General features: G+C 41.0%; 1 protein-coding gene across 1 annotated transcript; it reads left to right on the top strand.

The window, feature by feature from the left end:
• Positions 1–102: 102 nt before the first annotated feature.
• Positions 103–7,918, top strand: supt7l (SPT7 like, STAGA complex subunit gamma). The gene is made up of 5 exons (XM_005946253.2): positions 103–209; positions 1,501–1,971; positions 2,202–2,526; positions 2,743–2,980; positions 3,668–7,918. Exons 2-5 carry the CDS (start codon positions 1,535–1,537, stop codon positions 3,964–3,966), a joined length of 1,299 nt encoding a protein of 432 aa, XP_005946315.1. The 5' UTR covers positions 103–209; positions 1,501–1,534; the 3' UTR covers positions 3,967–7,918.
• The last annotated feature ends 12,323 nt before the right edge of the window (positions 7,919–20,241 follow it).

The raw sequence follows: 20,241 nt of genomic DNA, 5'->3' as shown, positions 1-20,241 counted from the left end.
CCGTCGGATATTATAAATTCTTAAACAGTCCCACATTACATGAATATATTTTTTAATTTGTACAATTCAAAACGAACTTTTTGTTGTGGAACTAAACATTCAACATAGCTATTTACCCGAGTTCTTTTCCTCCAAGGACGAAAACCCTTAGTTTCCTGTTCAGCTTTCTTCAACATTCAATCAACAGAAGACGTTTCCTCCATCCCAGGGTAACAGCAATGTGTTTTTTTTAACCTCATTTACATTAATAAACATGCCCGTGATGCATTAAAACATGTAGTTCGGCGTTGAGTTAAAATAAACGAGTGCATCAGTAACTCAAACCGCAAAGGTCCTGGAACCCAGCTGTATACTCCAGCCATACAACAGACATTTTGTGCGTTTTTCTGTCATTCGAAAAACATCAGTTTTTGTTAATCATAGACTTCAGACTTTAAAGGAACCAATGCAGTTTTATCTTCTTTTCGGGATATAAAAGCATAGCGAATAGACATGTATCCTGCCGCTCTTTCATCAGTTATTAAGTTTGGAGAGGCTGCTAGCCACGCTGTCTTGGTTTATCATAAATGTTGCCCTTAAAGTATGTCAAATGTACGAAAAGTGATCATGAGATAACAATGTAGTTGTAACAGATCTTTTAAATGTTGTGTTAGCGTTTTCAGCTTTTCACAAAACTAGTATTTCACAACTTCAACTTTATTTAAAATTGTTCGCCTGTGATCAACATTTGGCGTAATTTGCTCTAAAATTAACCGGAGTCGTATACATTTAACGACTTGGTTTTATTTAGAGATCTTTTTGTCAAGAGGCATTTAAGTACAACCCGAAAGCTGGACATTATTGAGGGTGATGCCTCGCAGAATATTTAAAGTAATTGCAATACTGGTGGTGCAGAGTGGATCAGGATAATAACGTAAATTGAATTGTTCAAGTGGTTTTCTTGTAAATAACTAACTTTATTTTTATTTATTTACATTTTACAGTGGGGTTTAAATTACACATATGCTTGTAACATTGCAAGAAATAGCAGGAAGCTTCACAGACTTCTGTTAGGGTGAGAAATAAAACAGTTTTGGTCCCTCTCTAAAGAGGCTTTGAAATCCCAGCAAACTAAATCACAAGAGTTTTAACAGAAAAAGATTAGAATCATTTGTTTTGTACAGTAGGTTTTAATTTATGCGAGCCTAAAATACTTATAGGTTTACTGTTAATTATGTTAAGAGAGGCTCATTGCCTTAACTAAATACCTGACAAAAGGGTAGCTTTGATTCAGCAAAGCTCTGTGTGTTCCTTTGGCAGCTGCACACTTTGTTCAGTGAAATAATCACATTTTAATGCATGGTTTAAAGCCAAACCAGACAGTAATGCAGGAAAACAAAGAATAAAATTGTTTGAATTTAAAACAAAATCAGTTTCATACTGAACAAATTAACATGAACAATAGTTGCCTTGATGTTTTCAAAACTTATTCACATTTTCTATACCCCCTTTCTGTTTTAGTCTCAACTGCAGTCTATATTCTCCTTGTGTGGTCATGATGCGTTACTGGGGTGAGATCCCGGGGCCTGCGGGGGCTCCTCCCAATCGCAGTTCCTTTGACTTGCTCCAGCGTGAGTTTCGATCCGTGGAGATGCAGGACCCTCCCTTACACCAGCCCTCTGCACAGCGGCCACGGCCCACCACAATGCTTGATATCCCCTCTGAGCCGTGCAGCCTCACCATCCACACAGTGCAGCTGTGCCAGCACGTTCGCCGTCTCCGAGGTCTTCTGGCAGCAGCCCAAGCCCAATCTCAGGGTCAGAGCTCAACATCCTCCGAGGGTGGCAGCAAGCTGGACGAGGCTGATACCAACCTGCCGTTATGCCCTCCCACCCCACCTGTTATGCCAGATGACCTGCTACCTGTGGATAGCAAAGCCCCCCGACAGCCCTTTCAGCTCCGCCACAGCGACCCTGAAAGTGACTTTTACAAGTAAGTTTCAGATTGCAGTCCTCTTTTCTAAATCAGTACCTCTATATCTATAAAAATTAATTTCATGGGAAATCAATGACCACCTCCCATCATGATCAGCTGATGGGAGTAGGAAGTAATAGATTTAGACACTGAAGGACTCTAAACCCCAAATTTCTGTGTATTCCACATTTCTCATATAAATCTTAGTCAACAATGATTCTTTATCTCCTTCCTTCTTCTGTTTTTAGAGGTAAAGGCGAACAGGTCACAGAACTGAGTTGGCCCTCCTGTAGGCAGCTACTGTATCAGTCTGTAGCGACCGTCCTGGCCCATGCTGGCTTCGAATCTGCTCAGGAAAGCGTCCTGGAGACGCTCACGGATCTGGTCCACGAGCATTACCTGCGTCTAACCCGCCTGCTGCGGGTGGCAGTGGACAGGGAGGCTCGACTTGGAGCCAGTCCCTTCCCAGATGTGGTGGAGCAGGTGTTCCATGAGGTGGGAATTGGCAGTGTCCTGACCTTGCAGCGATTCTGGCAAGTGAGGATCAAGGACTATCACAGCTACATGCTGCAGGTAAGGCTGGAAAGAAAATAGAAATTAAAAATAAATACATGAGACAACATCAATTTGTCATCCTCCAAAGTCTTATACTAATCTGTTTCATATCTCTGGCTGTTTAACTGTATGTTTTTTCTACATTGAATTAGAGCTGAATGACTTCATAGAAAACCCTTAACAGTTACATCATCCAGACTCCTACTTTACCACAGAAATATCTTATTCCTACAGCTCAGTAAGGATCTATCAGAGGAATACGAGCGACTGGTAAATCCAGAGAAAGCTCTTGAGGACTCCAAGTCCCCGAAGATCAAGGTGGAGGCCATGAGTGACATTCCCTTCCCTGTTAGTGAGGAGCCTGAGGCTGACTTGGCCTCCGGGGACCAGGCTTTGCCAATGGGGGTCCTTGGTGCCAATGCTGAGAGGCTGGCTTCAGGGCTGGATGGAGACCATTCTCCTCATACCTCAGGTAAGATCATTCTAATCAAATGTTTTCTACCACTTGGACTGATTAGTAGTTATTTCCAAGTTCAGTAGTTTAGTGTTTGAAATGCTTTGTGTCCACAACAGGTCATTACTGATCCCAGTGGTTGCATTACCCTCTTTCAATTACAACTGCAGCGTTGTCTGTAAGCTTTAACTCAGTTCTAAGATTTGACAATATTTGAGGGAGAACCCTAATGAGTCCCTATAAGAAGCACTCGGAGATAGTGGGGAGGAAGAACTCCCTTTAACATTAGCAACTTTATAGTAGTTTGTAGCAATGTTATTTGTTTGGTAATGGGAATTCTTAAAGTAATCTTAATTAATGGGGATTCTTAATTAATCTTAATTGTCACTTCAAGCACAAAGAGAAGTTAATATATATTATAGAACTGCGACAGCATGGAATTAACCACATTCATATACTTTAACGAATGATTGTTGTGTTTAGTCATAATTTTCATTTACTAAGGTTTTCAAAGCATCGACTGTAATTTTAAAAGTTATACATAACTGGTTTCTCTCATGCTTCTTCAGCTTTCTTTTGAAGACAAGGTTTCTCGCTACAGCAGGTTTATTTAAATAAATGTGACTAAATCCATTTGCCCATTTAGTGGTTAAAAAAAAAATCCAATTCGCTCCTTAATTCGTCTTTGTTTCATGCATTTCCAAGGTGGAGGTGTGGCAAACAACTCCCCTCTGTGGCCTCAGGTAAAAGTGGAGCCACAGGACGGCGAGGAAGGCCAAGCTTCGGCTCACCATCATCATCACCACCACCACCACCACGGGGTCCTGGGCGGAGATGTGTTTGAGGACGGTGGGCCCATGTCCACCATGAGTGAGTCAGGAGGAGTAATGGGGCCCTCACCCGGAGGGGTGGGATCTGATGGAAGCTATGCTTCCCATTCGCCCGACTCCATGATGGTTGACGATTTTGACCAGAGACCCAAGAAACGGACAAAGAAGATGTGAGGCTGTTTTAGCAGAGAAATTGACTCTGAGCCAAAGTGCTGAAACACACCAGTGTTAATCTGACAAGAGCGCTGAACTCATGGTGGAAGGCGGGGCTTTTGTAGTTCTTTGTTTTTACTAAATATATTAATGGAGTTAATCACCAAAAGAATAAACATCTTCTGGGGAACCAGCTGCACTAATTCTGGTCATGGAGTGTTTTTCATAAACAAATCTATAAGGAGCTAGTCAACAGTTAGCTTAATGAACAGAGGAAAAGGAAAAACTATGAAGCTCTAATACAAATTGTTTAGTTGAACAACTAAATAATTCAGCTGCAGCATTTGTTTTCCCGAGCCATTAAGACTCTTGCTCCCTACACACCAATTATTACCATTTAAAATTCATTATCATTAAAAGATGCTCTAAAAAGAGAAAATCCTTGTTCTCGTGAGCATGTCTCTGCATGCGATTATGATGTGTTCTTAACTTTGCCTGCTTCGGTTCACTTTACGCCTGGCCCGACAGAGTGGAACGATCTGCACACACCTCACACACCTGTCAACCTGAAGCCGCTCCGCAGAATTAGCATCTGTTTCGGTAATGAGGCCAACCTGTGAATGCAACACCAGAGGCAATTATGGGTTGGTTGTGTGCATCGCGAAGGGCGACATCAATCCAGTCTTAATGGCAAATTAATTAGGCCAGGCATAATTTTGCATGTTCAATGAGCAGGCCTGTTTGAATACATGTGTTTTGCTTTTGTGTGGTCCTCTTTGGTTTTTACAATTAGCCAGGTAATTGTCTGTGCCTCAGGTAGGTCCTGATGGGGGTCATAACTATTGATATTCAATTAGCTGCATCTATTGATTGATGATTGATTTGTTTTCTGCAGTTGAATGTGTCTGACTGCACAAAACAGTCTTCCAACTTATGAGGGAGCTATTAGAATTGTTGCCATTAGGACATGTCGCCATGTTTCACTAACGTTATATGGATTAGCTTCTGCTCTGATGTTGTGCTGGTAAGCTTCACAGATCACATCAGGTTACCAGCGAATAAAATACAATGAATCCATTCAAATAATACAATTTCCCCAGATACGAGGGCAATCCCAAAATCAAGGTCTCCTATCGTTTTCGAAATACGTTTATTTTCCATAATATTTTCATCATTTTAAAGCTTGAAGACTTTTGTCTACATAATCGCCATTTCGGTCGATACATTTTTGTAGACGCTGTGGCAGTTTTACAATACCCATGTTATATGGAAGTTTTGGAGAATGCTAGCGCCCTTACTCAGCATTCCTCTTCTCCGGTTCTGAAATGCGCTTCTGAGTTGAGAGTGAGAAAGTCAACAACACCCCCTTTCGTTCCTCAAACACAGTTGCGCACTGTGCGTGCAAGCATTCTCCACAACACCGCGCGTCCACACGTCGTCCGTCAAACTGTTGCTCTCCTGCAAAACTTTGGAACTTCATCACCCACCCACCCTACAGTTCGGACTTCGCACCAAGTGATTCCCACCTGTTCCCAAAGGTGAAAGAACATTTGTTCGGAAGGCAATTCTGCGGCGTCGGCGAGCAGGTATGACATGGGCATTGTAAAACTGCCTACAAAAATGCATCGACCGAAATGGCATGTAGACAAATAAGTCTTCAAATTTTAAAATGATTTAAATATTATGGAAAATAAACGGTTGTTTGTATTTATAAAAAAAATAGAAGGCCTTACTTTTGGGATTGGCCTCGTACTTAGACACATACATCAAACTGCTCGAGCACCGTGCCTTGAAACAGCCCCTCACTTTATTCCGAGAATAGCTGTTTTAGCTCTTTCTGTTATCCGGGACCTTCAAGGATAAAACTCCTCTTCAGGATCCAAGTTTGTTTGATCAGTGTGATATGTCCAAACTGTTACATAACACTCCAATGGTATTTCTCCATGTCACAGCCGCAAGCTACAGTCACGGTCAAAACCAAGTACACCCTCTATAAATTCTAAGGTTTTACATATTAGGACATAAATTATCTAGTTGTTACCAGGTTTTAAAATTCCTGCCAAAGTCATGATAAATGCTCGATGATTCAGATAAGGAAATTAAGCTACATTTAAATTAACTTAATTAGCGTTCTGGGATCCTGACAGTATTTTAGTCAGCCTGAGGTCTGGACTTTGACTGGGCCATTGTAGCACTTTAATTTCTTTCTCCTCCAGCCATTCTGTTGTAGATTTGCTGCTGTGTTTAGGTCATTGTCATGCTGCATGTCAATTTTGGCCAAGCTTTAGTTTTTAGACAGATGGCCTCCCATTTGATTCTATACTTTGGCCGTAATGCACAGTACCACATTTGGCTGAAGCCAAAAATCATAAGCAAACATCTCCATGTTGATCTTCTCTGTCAGGAGGACATTGTTCCAGATGCTTTGTGCTTTGTTTTATTGTGGTTTGCATCTTTACTAAGCTAAGCTGTGGTACCATATTCATTTTAGACAGAAGAATCTTTTCTCCCGGAAATGTTTCCCAAGAATTCACATTTGTTCAGTCTTTGTCTAACTATATGTCATCAACATTTTACATGCTAAATGAGGCTTGAGATGGAGATCTTGGGTTTTTTGGGGGCAATTTCTCTGAGCTTTTATTCTGACCCTCTGTACGTCCACTCCTGGAAAGATTGGTGGCTGTTTTGAATGTTTCTATTTGTGAATAATTTTCTCACTGGAGAATGATGGACTTATAATCCTTACCAAATTGATGAATAGCAATATTTTATTCTCCAGAATCATGATGTCTTTTCTCCTTGGCATTGTGCTAACACACATCTGAATGCTGCAGACCAGCAAACCATTAATAGTTCTGCTTTTAGAGAGGTGCTCATACTTGCTGATGACCATTTAGTCAACTGCATTTTATTATTAACACCTGGCTGCTACATATACTCTAACTCCAATGTAAGCAGTGAGGGGGTATACTAGGGTTTTCGCACAGTCCTGCATTTTGGCTTAATTTTTGTTAAATATATAATGATACAGTGTCATAGTGTACTTTTTCTTTTTTTGCCATGGCTTTACATTCATCGGTGGCATTGACATGAAGGTAATATTTAGATTATACCAAGACAAAACTATTTCAGTGACAGATGAGCAACTTAAGGCAGACCCATTATGCTAATTTCTAGCTCCAGAATTTTTTTCCCCTTAGACGTCCCTCGGGTGGAAAAAGAAATTAGCATTCTAGACTTTTGTGGGAAAACAATAATAGTTCTAAGCCACGTCTGGATTATTTTCTGCTTTGACATGCAGCTGGTAAGCTTCACAGATGGAACATGAAGGGAATTCTGTGCCAGTTGTTGCAGCAAGAGGTGCCAGCACCGTCTCTTAGGTAACTAAAATGCAAATAACCAACATAAATCTGCAATTTTCCCAGATATCTGGACACACACAATTCATTGAGTAGTTTTAGGAACCCCACCTGCCACATTTGTATTTTTTCAACCCACCCCTTTAAGGCAACTCTTGTTTTAAGCTGACTTTTTTCTTATTGGCTGCCACTCGCAAACCTGAGATATGAACAGCAGGTGGGCGGGGCCTCTGATTATAGACAGGGTTGTTTGCTTAAGATCATCATCTGCTCTCATTGTGAGCTTTCAGGCCTCACTGCCTTTGTTATTTGAACCTTGGGTCATTTTAAAACGAGCACCCACTATTCAAACATTGTAGAAAATTAGGAAAGAAAATGTGTGCTGAGGATTGAGGCGATGCGTGCCCCCTTAGACTATACTAAATATCTATTTGAACAATACAGAAACATTATGTTCTAATCTTTTGCTTTTATGATTCACTTTAAAGTGTATTGCCGAAATAACTTCTGTCATGTGTTGTTGACAAGACAAAAATAAATTTTTTACAAACTTAATAAAATTGTGGTGTAATGGCCATTGCTGTGACTGGTGGGATTAAATGCATTAAAGCTCAGTCTTTTTATAAGCGTGCTCTTTCTGTTTGACCCCCCCCCTTTCCAGTTTGTCAACAGCTGCCGAGCTGCTTTACACTGGGGAAAAAAGGTGTAATTACAAAAATGTCATGATGGTTTTGGAGAAGGGGTCTCTGAGTGGGGCCAGAACGCACTGAAAGCCAAAGAAAGCCCCCAAACAAGTGATTAATTACCTTCCTCTGTGCACCTTTATTCTTTTAGCATGAAATTTAATCTCTCCAGCTGAGTTGGGAGTTTGTGAGCAGAATGAAGAATATGTTTAATTTTTACACAGTGAGCTCAGAGAATCCTCCAGGGTACATGTTTGTCTATCAAAGACTCACAAGAAAAGTGGAAATAAGACGCTCCTTATAAAGTAGTGCCATCATCCGATTTCTCAGACTTCTATTTATTGTAATCACATAAGAGATACTTTACATGTGCAGTGGGAACGAATAATATTTTATGAGTCAAGATGATCGTATCAACAGAAAGATGAATTGTCAGACATATGGGATGTGACAGGTACAAAGTGTCCCATGTGGCTCGTGCCACTGTTGTAGCCCCAGAGATGAGAAAATTGATTGCATAGCGTCAAGAGTCGCAGCCTGACTCGATCAATGAAAATTTTCTCTTGGGTGATGTGACTAAGAACGTAAAATGAAGCAAGAATTGATCGAATGGCCAGAAACACAATAATGAAAACTGTGCATCAAAAAGTTCAGAGTTGAGTTCAACCAATTTTACAGCCATGTGAATGAAGTGTATGATGGATGCAGCCAACATGACGTCACTCATTAAGTACCTGCTAATTAGTGCTAAGCAACATAAGCAAACCATATTTTTGTACCATGGTAGAGAGGTCCCAATTCGGTGACTACACTTAGTAGAGATTATTTGGTTAATTCTGTCCCGAATGCATACTTTACCATGAGCTCTTGTCCTTTTGTGCAATAAAAATAAAAATAGTATCCTGAAAAGTTCTAGACCGCTTCAGCATGCTAACTAGAAAAAAGCATGTTTGTTTGATGTTTTGTTTTCCTCTTTATCAACCCAGCGTGCAGATAGCTGAAGAACTTTTGCAATAAAAGTAACAACATGATTGTAGCTGTAATGTAATTGCTGAATTTAGTACAGTAACGTGTTACATTACTACATTCCTGAAAATGTAATGTGATTTCAGTACACTCAACACTGGTCACAAGTTGGCATTACCTGCAGATGCATCCTATAAATTCTACTGAGGATATGCTGATTGGCAAAAAACATGGACATCACTATTTGGCTCATTATTAGCGCTCAGTCCAAACGACTGCACCTGTGGTGGTATTGGGGCGCATTAATATCTGTGGAATTGGCAGCTTGCATATGTGGAAAGGCACCATTGGCGCCAAAGGTATATACAGGGTTTAGAAGAACATATTCTCCCATCCAGATGAGATCTTTTTCATGGAAGGCCTGGCATATTTTATTAAGTAAGTTTAGTAGTAAGTAGTATTTCAGTAAGCCAGTGCTAAAATTGCATACTGTGTGTCATACAACAGCAAGGCTGTGTAGTAGGAATCTGGCTGCAGAATTGGCCTGACTACTGTCCAGACCTTTCAACTACTGAGTGCATCATGAAACACAAAAATTCAAGATTTGAGAAGCTAGAATCCTCTACCAGACAAGAGTTTCTCTTCCAAAAGTCCAGCAGCTCGCCTCACTTCCAAAACATTTATGGACTGTGATACACAGCGGTAAACATGGGCCTGTTACAATTCTTACGAGGCTGCCATCACATTCAAAATGAAATACTCAAATATCTAAGTTGTGTGTTTTCTGTGTTTTGTTATGAATAAAAATTGGGTGTGTTCTAACGTTTTTTGGAAATGGGGTAGTGGTTTATGATTTAACTGAAAACTAAGAAACATGATAAAATACAGTAATGCCTTAGCAACTCGAAAAAGGGCAGTTACCCAAAGAACAGTGTACTCCATCCTCCTTTTTGACTCTAATGGGACTATAATTTATAAAATCATTATCATACCATTATCAGTAAGACTTGAAAGTAGTGGTTGAAACTATAAATGTAATAGGAAAGTGTTTAGTGAGGTCACATCAAGCGAGGTGTGGGATAATTGTTTTTTTTTTTTTTTTTTACAGACCAAGATCTTTTTGAAGTGGAGTGAACATTTGAAATTGGTTACACTTTGGAGGTTGGCAAAAATTGAGCAAGTTTAATTATCTCTACCTCCACTAGCTAGTTAGTGAAATTGGCATACCGGTTCAGTATAAAAAACCCCAAATGTGGCATGATCGACATGATTTCCATCAATTATATTTTTGTAAATAAATGCAACACATTTGCAATATTTATAATAAGAATGCATCAGTTTTGCTTGTACTGGAGTGTTTTTACATATTGCATCGGTATCACATCCAAAATGCTTCACACAGCCTGCGGTCTTAGGTTAACAAGATAGTTTGAGGATTTGCAATGCAAAGAGCACATATTTCTGTGCCACTCAGTTAAATTCATTATAAGCAAGTCAAGGATATATCCCTTACTCCCAGACATTTGTTTCACGGATTTACAAATCCAAAAATGTAAGAACATCTGCTCTTATTTGCTTAGTTGCTCTCTGAGGTACATCTCACCAAAAGCCCCACCATATAATTTTATTTAAACAGCACATCCTAACCAAAAAATCAAGGCCTTTTGACTACTCTATCTGCCCTCAGTCATGTCTTGCAGGCAGGCCTTCAACCGACCACTGTCACACTGACTGACTGGCAGATTCTAACACATATGCACAACCAGATGTCAAAGGCTTTGATTGGTACTAGCTCAGAGGCAATATCCTGTGTGGTCCATTTCCATGTCGCTCTGGGTAATGTGCTTTTATTCTGTGGCTTTCATCTTTATGGAATAAAGTCGACTCTGAAAACGAGCCACTCTGTAGCAAATCCATTTTACTGGGAACAGTGCTGGCCTTTTGAAATGACACATTTCTGTGGAAAAGCTGGTTCTTTTCGCTCTCTTCCACTGGAGGGCAATCTTGTGCCACAGACATCCTGCAGCCAAACGGTGGAGTCCTGCAAGTACAGGACTTTGCATTGTTACAGCTAACCACAGAGACCTTGGCACTCCCACTCCTTCTGAGTGAGCCAGGGTTTTATGGCATCGCGTCACTCCTGAGACGTTACCAAGTGAATCCTTTTCCTCCACACATGGCAATAATTAGATTGCTGCCGCTAATGCATGTGTGTCTCGGGGTGTTTTGGTTGGATGCATCTAAGAAGCACAAACCAAAACATGAGCGCAATGCACAGTCGGATTTGCTCCTCATCAAGATATAAAATAATTCTTCAGGCCCGTCACTGTTGAGATAATACCCTCTGTGAAGCCTGTTGCGATTTCTATTTTGCATTTCATTTCACTGGAACACGCAAAGTAAAAATCAATTTTTCAGTCACTAATTTAATTCACGGAGCCAGTTGTTGAGTTACGTGTTTTTCCTCACATCTGCCTTTGCTGCACAAGGGCCAAGGTGAGCAATTAGGGGACTGTGCCTGCATGCAGCTGACAGCGCACAGAAATAGCACCACCATTTTCTCATTTCATTCTACCACAGCTGATATAACTGTGGGTAATGTATTCACATCAGGGACTGAAGCACTTTAGATGGTGGTATTGATATGGTAAAGAAGCCTTCAGTCCCTCCCCGTAACATCCACTGTACAGTGTGAGCTCTCAGTGTTCAACCTAAATTTAAACATACCTGAAATTGCCTGTAAATGAGTCGCAGGGCTGAATTGTGGCTGGGAGCTGTGTATGCTGAGTTTTGTATTCATCATTATGCAGTATGTTTTTGGTCTTTATGGTTTTTTTTTCATAAATAAGGAGTCTGACACTTTTGGAGCCCAGGCAATTATTTTTTTATCTCACTTCAGCTAGGGGATAATAATGATCTAAGTTATGAAACCTGTAGTTTGGTCAGTATAACAAAAAGACATACCAAAACTGACAGGTGACTCACTGATTGGACTGTTTTTGGTGATGTCATCTTGCAACAACAGGATTCGCAAGGGAAAAAACAAATTTCGCTAAATTATTATGCGCATAATTAGTGGGTTATCACCGCAAATCAGGTGGAGTCAGAGTGAGAATGAGGTGTCTTGTAGACAAACATTCCTTTCCTGGAGAGCATGAGCAGCAGAAGAATTTAATATGGTTTAGCTTTTGAATTCACAGAGCTGCTTTCACAAAAATATCATCCCAGGTCTGTTTCTTAAATGGTACAGTTCTTTGGTCAACCATTCTCATTTCCAGGGCGCCAAATTCTGCATGTTGCCAAAAGCTGCTGCAGTTTCCCATTTACACATAAGGTAGTGCATAAACACACTGGATTATGGTATTAGTGTTATCGGCCTGTCGTTTCCAACTCATCCTACATGGATGCTCTTGAACAATATTCATTAGTCACATTAAAATCGCACGAAATAAAGTAATCACATTTAGAGTTATGCCCTTTCTTGTGCAGGGAGTGAAAAAAAAATAAAAGAATGACCTACAACTTTTGAGGAGTGGTGAAAAGGACAAGAATGTGATTGGAAAGTGTAATCTGTGTAACATGCAATTGACTCTTTCCAGGTTTTCAGTTTCTTTTCCAAGTTTCTTAAAGCACAGCATCCATATATAAAACTAGCAGCTAAGAAGCTGCAGAGCAATGTTAAAGCCGAGTGTGTGCCAATGCTAGCCGGGCAGCCAAAGCATAATTTTCAGTAGGTAAGAAGAGGAATGATGACCCGTCGCGTTTGTGCCATTGTAGCTTCCATTTCTACTTTGTCTCTATTTGTACAGCAGAGTCACTGCGCTTCCAAAATTGTTTTGTGAAATGTTCTTTGGGATGATTTTCAGCGTTGCTTTCAGGTTTGTGTTTGTACTTAAACATTCAAAGAAGGACCTTGTGTGTGTCCTCATTAGGCTAGGAGTTTGTGCCAGAGCGTGGGACAGCAGCCTTAGGGTTATATTGTCAACTGATAATTAAGTAACAGTGCAATAAAGGCAATGTTACAGAGTAATGTAGTAATATAACAAGTAGCACAATGAATGGCTTTCTGCAGTGGTAAATAAGTCATGTAATGTGTTACTCTTTCAAAAAGTGACAATGTGTATTATATAACTTTTTTTGGAGTAACAACACTTATAACACTGCTTGTAAATGTACACTTTGCATGACATGTAAGTCCAAATGTAACCGTGAAAGCGTCATTGTTTGGTTTGCAGGGTTACTGTTCCTTCCTTCCATCTGTCTGTCTGTCCGTGTCACAGGGGCAGGAGCCTGAGCAGAGAAGTCCAGACTTCCCTCACCCAGGCAACCTATTCCTGCTCATCGAGGGGTGCAGACAGAGGGGGTGCAGACAGAGTCATTTCCAGGCCAGCCGAGATAAATAATCTGTAGCAACTCCTTGGTCTTCTCCAGGGCTTCCTACTGGTAGGGTGAGGGAAGAGACAAAGAGTGATTCAGAAAACCCCTGTGTTGATTGATGTTATATCATCCTTGATATGTGTGTCAAGCATGAATTATTGATTGGTTATTTGACACAAAATTATGCATTTATGTGTTAATGATTTTGAAATACCTAAAATGCCTCCATGAGCTGTGTGGCCACATTGATCAGCAGGCCGAACCACAACACCAGCATGCATCTATCACTTCCCTCTCACTGCCTCTACCTCGTTTTTCTCCTTCCTCTGTGGCCCAGTTTGCAAACCTCTGCTGCAGGCATGACATTAGCTGTTAGCACAACACAAAACTGGATTCATCAGTGCTTATAAAATGTTAGGTTGTCAGTCTGACAGGCTGGGATGCAGTGGGAGGGGGATTATTACGGGCCATGCACTGTATCTTCAAACTGCAATTGTCCAACAACTGTTCTGGAAAGAACAGGTCACTGGGTCGGTCCACTTTCCTCCTCGCGGCCTGTTCTTGGAAAGTGGCTGTGTTAAAATCTGACACGCTGACATGAGCCTGTGTCATTTTGTCACACGGCGGTTGTGAAGCTGTGACGCTTTGATGAGTCCTGAGTGTCAGCTTGTTGATACCGAATATATGACGCCATCCCTTCCCCGTCTGCTATCCGTTGGCACATTCTCCGGAACTGTCAAAACACTTTGGAGGCTGTGCTAAACTCGAGTGCAAGCAAGCGGTGGCGCCTGACAGGAAGATGCTGCGGCTCGGAATGAAGGCGCTCATCGTTTGATATGTGTGACACCATTCAATCATGATGCTTATTGCTTGTTGGTGTTCCCTCCCAAAACTGCTGGAATTAGATGTGCAGAGGGCCGCCTGGCAGAGAGGAGGTTTATTTACTCGCTTAAGGTGATGCTGAAATGGGGATAAGACGGTAACCTAACCTTTCTGTAAAATCCCATCAGAGCACAATTCGAGGTAAACAGTCTGGTTCAATCCCAATCAAAAAGGCCAAGAAGCCAGATAATGCAGAGAAGAGAGTTTCTACAATCCTTGCAGTGTGTCTAATAGTGTGCCAGCTTAACAGCACAAAGTAACACTCTTCCTCCTCATATTCCTGCTACTTATTATTCAGCTCCCACTCAAACTTAGTCATCAAACTACTTTTCACATTCAAAGCTATAAATTCCAACTTCACAGGTTTTTGGAGCATGTTTTATTTTCATCTTCACTACTTTTCATGCTTTCTGAAATGTTTTCTTTCATTGGCAATTACTGTCACAGAAAAGATATGGAGGAATCAGGCAAGCTCATGCTGAGAAGCCCGGTGCTGTTTCACTCCACTTTGTCGTGTGCAATAAAGTACATGGTAGCACTTTTAGGGCCTCTTTTAAAAAAAAATTATTTTGAAGTTGTATTAAAGTTGAATTCTGTCAGAAGTTGAGCCTTTTGTCAGATCTTGTTGATTTTCGTTAGACTGCACAGCAATAAACTGCAACAAAGTGTCCATAGTTTGAATGCTTAACCTTGCTGATTTGTGTCTCCTTGCATTGCTGACTCACACTTCAGAATTTTCAATTTATTCACTGCTGCCATTGAGATAACCTTGCACGTTGTTGACAATGAGCGCTTTCAGGAAGCGCACTGCAGCAGCTCCATGGCATTCAGAAAAATTCAGGTGACAGAGCATATTTCCTACTGGCAAGGATTGTCCCTGAAATGAAAACTTACTGGAAAAATACTGTCTGCTTTGGCTGCTCGCTGCACTGTTGTCAAGCAATGAAACAGCAGGGCAGAGCCTGGCTCAGCTGAAAGGATATACAGCAGCTAAAGAAATGGTTTGACATTTTCAGGGATGCAGTTATTCGCTTTGCCAACAGACACAAGAAAAGAATGACACCACCCTAGTGCCTTTCTGTTATAAACAGCGATAGACAAAACAGTAATCGGTACTGTTCCTTCTTCAAATTAATAACAGTGCTTGCATGCGGTTTGTGAGGTGTGGGAGCTTTTCATTTTTGGGTGTCAGGCCTTCAGGGAGTCACTGATAGGCTTGTTCCCATAAGAAGTGCCTCAAAGCAGGTGTAAATGTTGGAAGGTCAGTTTGAGAAAGTTATAGAGAACAGCACAGTTACATCCTATTTAAGGGGACCTATCCAGTCATCTGACATTTGGTTTAGACAGACCATAAATCCACCTTATGTCTTCAGTAGAACATGCACTGTCTTGTCAGTGTTATAGCTTCCACGTACATTGAATCTGCTTGGGACTAAGGGACAAATGAATGGAAACCTACATACACGCATCATCCTAACAAAGAATTTGCAGAAGGTGGACTCACCGTTATATCATCTTATGTTTTTTTAAGTCTCTGTTTTAGCTTTTATAGCCACCAACATGTTTTTTGTAATCAAACGTAATGAGGGCAGCATGCAAACTCCAGGCTGATTGGGTACAGCAGATTCCTGCTAATTAATGCTAAGTTTCATACAAATAAAATAGTAGAATTTCGCTCATATATTTCCATTAAAAATCTTGTGAGCAGAACCAGAAACATGGTTGAGAGGTCCAGTTTAGTGACTCAAATTGATGGTAGCAAAGCCCATGTGATAATCTCCAAAAGTTGATTCTGTTCATCTGGACGTAGCGTTTTGTGGGAGAAACTTTTCGTCACTCATCCAAGTGACTTCATCAGTCTCAGCTGACTGCAGGTTTCTCCAATCTCATAAACAGCATAATGACATAATGACTGAAACAGCCCACTGAGGAACAATGGGCTGGGAGGTCCGTTCCTTAAACGTTTCTTCCACAAAATGCTACGTCCAGATGAACAGAATCAACTTTTGGAGATTTGCTTTCCTGGATGATTGAGAATGCATCAAGACCAATGTGAAAACTTTTAGTAATGGCTGCCTGTGTTTGGTACACCAGTCAAGGCAGCTACATCCTGAACTTTAATACTTCACAAACTGCTGAACTTCAAACTGAGCATCAGAATGAGGAAGTAAATATGATTTAAGTGAATATGAATGTCGTATGGTTGCTGGTTCCAGACAGGCTGGTCTGTATGTTTCAGAAACTGCTGATCTAAAAAAATCAAATAACCAATTGTATGCATAGGAACACCAATGGCTGCACAGTATGTCCGACCTTGAAGCACATAAACTAGAACTCTGGTTCACTAGTAGTCTTTAGTTATTCTGTTGTGAGTTTCTTATATTCCCAGTTTAGTTCCTTGATTATTTAGTATTTTCCCCTTGTGCCTTTGCCCTCGGTGTCTCTCGCTCTCTGTCTGTGTTTATATAGGTTGTGTGAGTTCTTGTGGCTTGTTTCCACCTCGTGTTTCATTCTGTTTTCCCCTGCCTGCCATGTTTCTCCAGCCAGTCATGTCTCTGTGGCTGTATCGCAATTCAGGTTCTGCAGCCTTAAAGTACGCAGCCTTAACAGTCCTCAAGGGCCGCGTACTTAAAGACCGCTGAGGCTGGAAGTGCGAGGCTTGTATAGGCTTGTGAAATGGGACGGTCTAGCCTCCGTCGCGCTGCCCAGGTGGCCTAGCAACCATGATACTAACAGCTGGAAACGTTTTATACAGCTTTGTTTGACAGAAATGAAGGCGAACATATTTTGTACATTTGTTTCTACATGAGCTCTGTGTGATTTGATAAGTATCTGAGTACTTTCTCCCACACTGAAAACACTGGAATGATGAAATTATTTGAACATTACCTAATAAGACTGATTCAGGACAGACAATTAGTTATTTAAACTTTTCTAGCAGTCCTTCACAAACAGGGAACAGTCTGTCTATTCTCTCCATCTGTCAGCTGCTGCTGGCTCTTCCTCCTCCTCTTCCTCACACACTGCTGAGTTTGTCCTGGTGGATCATCAGGGGTGCAAAGCCTCACAGATGATGTGCAGCAGTGGGTCCCTCAGTCTGTCCTCACTCTGGACACTTGCAGTTGTCACACATGGAAATCAAATGTGTGATAAGCTGCAGGATTCAAACACAAGTGTAACTTATAAAACATGTTCATACTTTTATTCCACAATCAGAGAGAAAGAAACAGAGAGAGAGTGCAGGACAGACAGACAGGTGACAGTCTCAGGTGTATACACTGCTACAAACAGGAGAGGATTTAGTGTTTGTGTTATTACGAGTGCTAAACAAGAAGAGTTCCCAGATGGTACAGTGGACACATGTGTGACTCCTGTGATTAAAGCATCTTTCTTTCAGCTTAACGAGTGAACCGTCAGAGGTGGTCAGAGGGCCCGGTGGCGCCAGTGTCCGGCAGCCTCGCCTCTGTCAGTGCGCCCCAGGGTAGCTGTGGCTACAATGTAGCTTGCCATCACCAGTCTGTGAATGTGTGCGTGAATGGGTGGATGACTGGATATGTAAAGCGCTTTGGCGTCCTTAGGGACTAGTAAAGCGCTATATAAATACAGGCCATTTACCATTAACAGTGCAGTGGATCCTGCTTGTGCCGTGATATTCAGGACTGCAAACCGAGCAGCATCACTGACTTTCAGCTTGTTGTGTTTGTGGATATATGACTGACTTTAATTATCCACAAAATCATCACATCTCTGTAAGATTAAGGTCGACTATCGAACGGCGTATAAAGTAAAGGCTTTAAAACAAAGTAAACGCTGAAAGTACAAACATCGCTAATGTCACATAACTTTGCCGACATGTGGCCAACAGTAATGTTTTAATGTTCTTCATTATTAAACATTTGCACATAAATAAGTGACATAATATTCAGTACTTACTTTTGAAAGTTTACTCTTGGCCGCTCGCTTCCGCCAGTTTTTTTCGGCAAAATTATCCACACCCACCGCCGCGCTATGAGTCTGGGATATGTTGGGCCATGAAGTCTACACCGCCACATCCTTAAAATTCAGGGAAATGAAGGACGCATTTGAGGGCCGCATTTCGAGCAGCCTTTGAATTGGGACAGCCTTCGTCGCGTTGCTGTGACGTAATCGGCCTTAAAATGCGGCCTTTAAGGCTGCAGACCCTGAATTGGGATACAGCCTGTGTCTGTCTGTGGCTCTGTGCGTGTGTTCCAGTTACTTCCTGTTTTACTTTGGTAGTCTCCTGTCTGTGTGCACCATGTTTTGTTTTGCTTCTCTTACTTTGAAGGTACCTCGTCTCACGTGTTATGTTAAGCTTTGTGTCCTCTGTCTTGTTGTGTGTAATTTGCCCCAGCTGTGTTCCCCATGTGTTTCCTGTTCCCTCATCATTCCCTGTGTATTTAAGCCCTTTGTTGTCTTCTGTCCAGCGTCGTGATCTCCCTCATCCATGGCTGTGCGGTTTCCCTATGTGCCTCATTGTGTGCTAGCTATAATTTCCCAGTCTAGTTTTGTATAGTTTTGCCATTCAGCAAATGATGCTGTGTTTCTTTGAGTTTCAGTCTGTGTTTGGGTCCTTTCCTGTCTGCACACAGCTGAAACCATGACATGTTCAGGCTGATGGTGGTGGTCTAATTGTGTGGAGGACATTTTCTTTGCACACTTTGGGCTCCTTAGTACCAAGTGGGTATTGTTTCACCAAGCCTTACTTAAGAATTGTTATTGATCCTGTTATGGCCACGTGTGTGCCCATGTTCACTGTACTCAAATGGCCTCCACAGTCATCAGATCCAAGTCTGATAGAGAACCGGTACAGTGGGAGATTCTTGGAAGTGAAGCCACTGTGTGATGCTATCATGTTGATATGGAACAAAAATCTGGAATGTTTCCAGCATCTTGTTGAATTGATGTCATGAAGAATTAAGTTCTGAAGTGAAAAGGGGGTGGGTGTATAACAGAACAGATCAACATTAAATCTTTTTATAGTGTGGTAAAAGATTTGCAGTATAAGGTACTTCTACAGATATTTCAGCAAATATTATTGCATTTAAACTGAAAACTCCCTGTCGTAAAAGTAACCGATTTTTTTTCATTGGAAACATTATTTCACTGACAATAAATGTGTCACAGCAGCTCTGGTAGTGCTGGACTCCCCCTGAGCACAGCTACTTGACTCCCAATGATTTCACAGCTGAAACTGTTGCTGTGTCTCAAACCATGTAATATTTTTAGTGCATAAGTGCCTTCACACTACAAAGTGCAGCCACATGAAGTACTCTACATGAACTGGGATACTGTAGTCATTCTGCACTCACAGTCAAGAGTAGAATGCTACATATAAATGTTTTCAGTTAATTTTAGGCAATCCAAATACAGCTGATTTGATTTATCTAATAAAAGTGGTTGAAAAAACCCTCAAATTAGCAGATTGCTAACTGGAGATCAGCTCACAGTGGTTGTTGTTGCTAAGCAGTTGTCACGAAGAAACAAACACATTTACGACAGGCCTAATATTCATTAGATTTTTGCCCACTTATTTCAATCCAATGATATAAATACCAGCACAAATATACTGACTACAAACTTTATGTGTGCAGTCTTTTCTGCTCTGTGCTGTCTCGCAGATTTCCATCATTGTATTTGTATCTTTTCCATGTATCTTTTTTATTCTGTGGGGAAACCAGGAGATATAAGTTAAGAGGATTAGTTGAGGCAACAAAGTGAAAATGAGGTATTCGATGCGACTGTGAATTCACACATTGTTTACCATTGTTTGCTTTAAGTTGGCAGAAAATAAAAGGTCAAGGAAAAAAAGAGTTTTTTCCCAGACTAAAAATCATCATCAAGGTGACTACTGCAGTCTTTAGGCAGTCGTATTGTGTGTAAGTCACATTCATTTACAATGCTGCAGTAATCCAAAGAACTTGAAAAGAACTATGCAAATTGCTTTAACTCATCTAATACATTACAGATTATTGAGGCCATTTATTCTGTAATATTTTCATAAAAGTATC

The sequence above is a fragment of the Haplochromis burtoni genome, unplaced genomic scaffold, assembly GCF_018398535.1.
Source record: "Haplochromis burtoni strain Fernald_Lab_line unplaced genomic scaffold, NCSU_Asbu1 Contig_478, whole genome shotgun sequence".
NCBI lineage: Eukaryota > Metazoa > Chordata > Actinopteri > Cichliformes > Cichlidae > Haplochromis > Haplochromis burtoni.
Note: the sequence above shows the minus strand (reverse complement) of the source record. Positions and strands in the feature narration are given on the sequence as shown.

Excerpts from the sequence above, each read along its gene's own strand:
- supt7l (XM_005946253.2), top strand. The coding sequence starts at position 1,535 with ATGATGCGTTACTGGGGTGAGATCCCGGGGCCTGCGGGGGCTCCTCCC. Across the intron at positions 1,972-2,201 it reads CCTGAAAGTGACTTTTACAA|AGGTAAAGGCGAACAGGTCA; the intron begins GTAAGTTTCAGA and ends TTCTGTTTTTAG. Across the intron at positions 2,981-3,667 it reads CCATTCTCCTCATACCTCAG|GTGGAGGTGTGGCAAACAAC; the intron begins GTAAGATCATTC and ends TGCATTTCCAAG.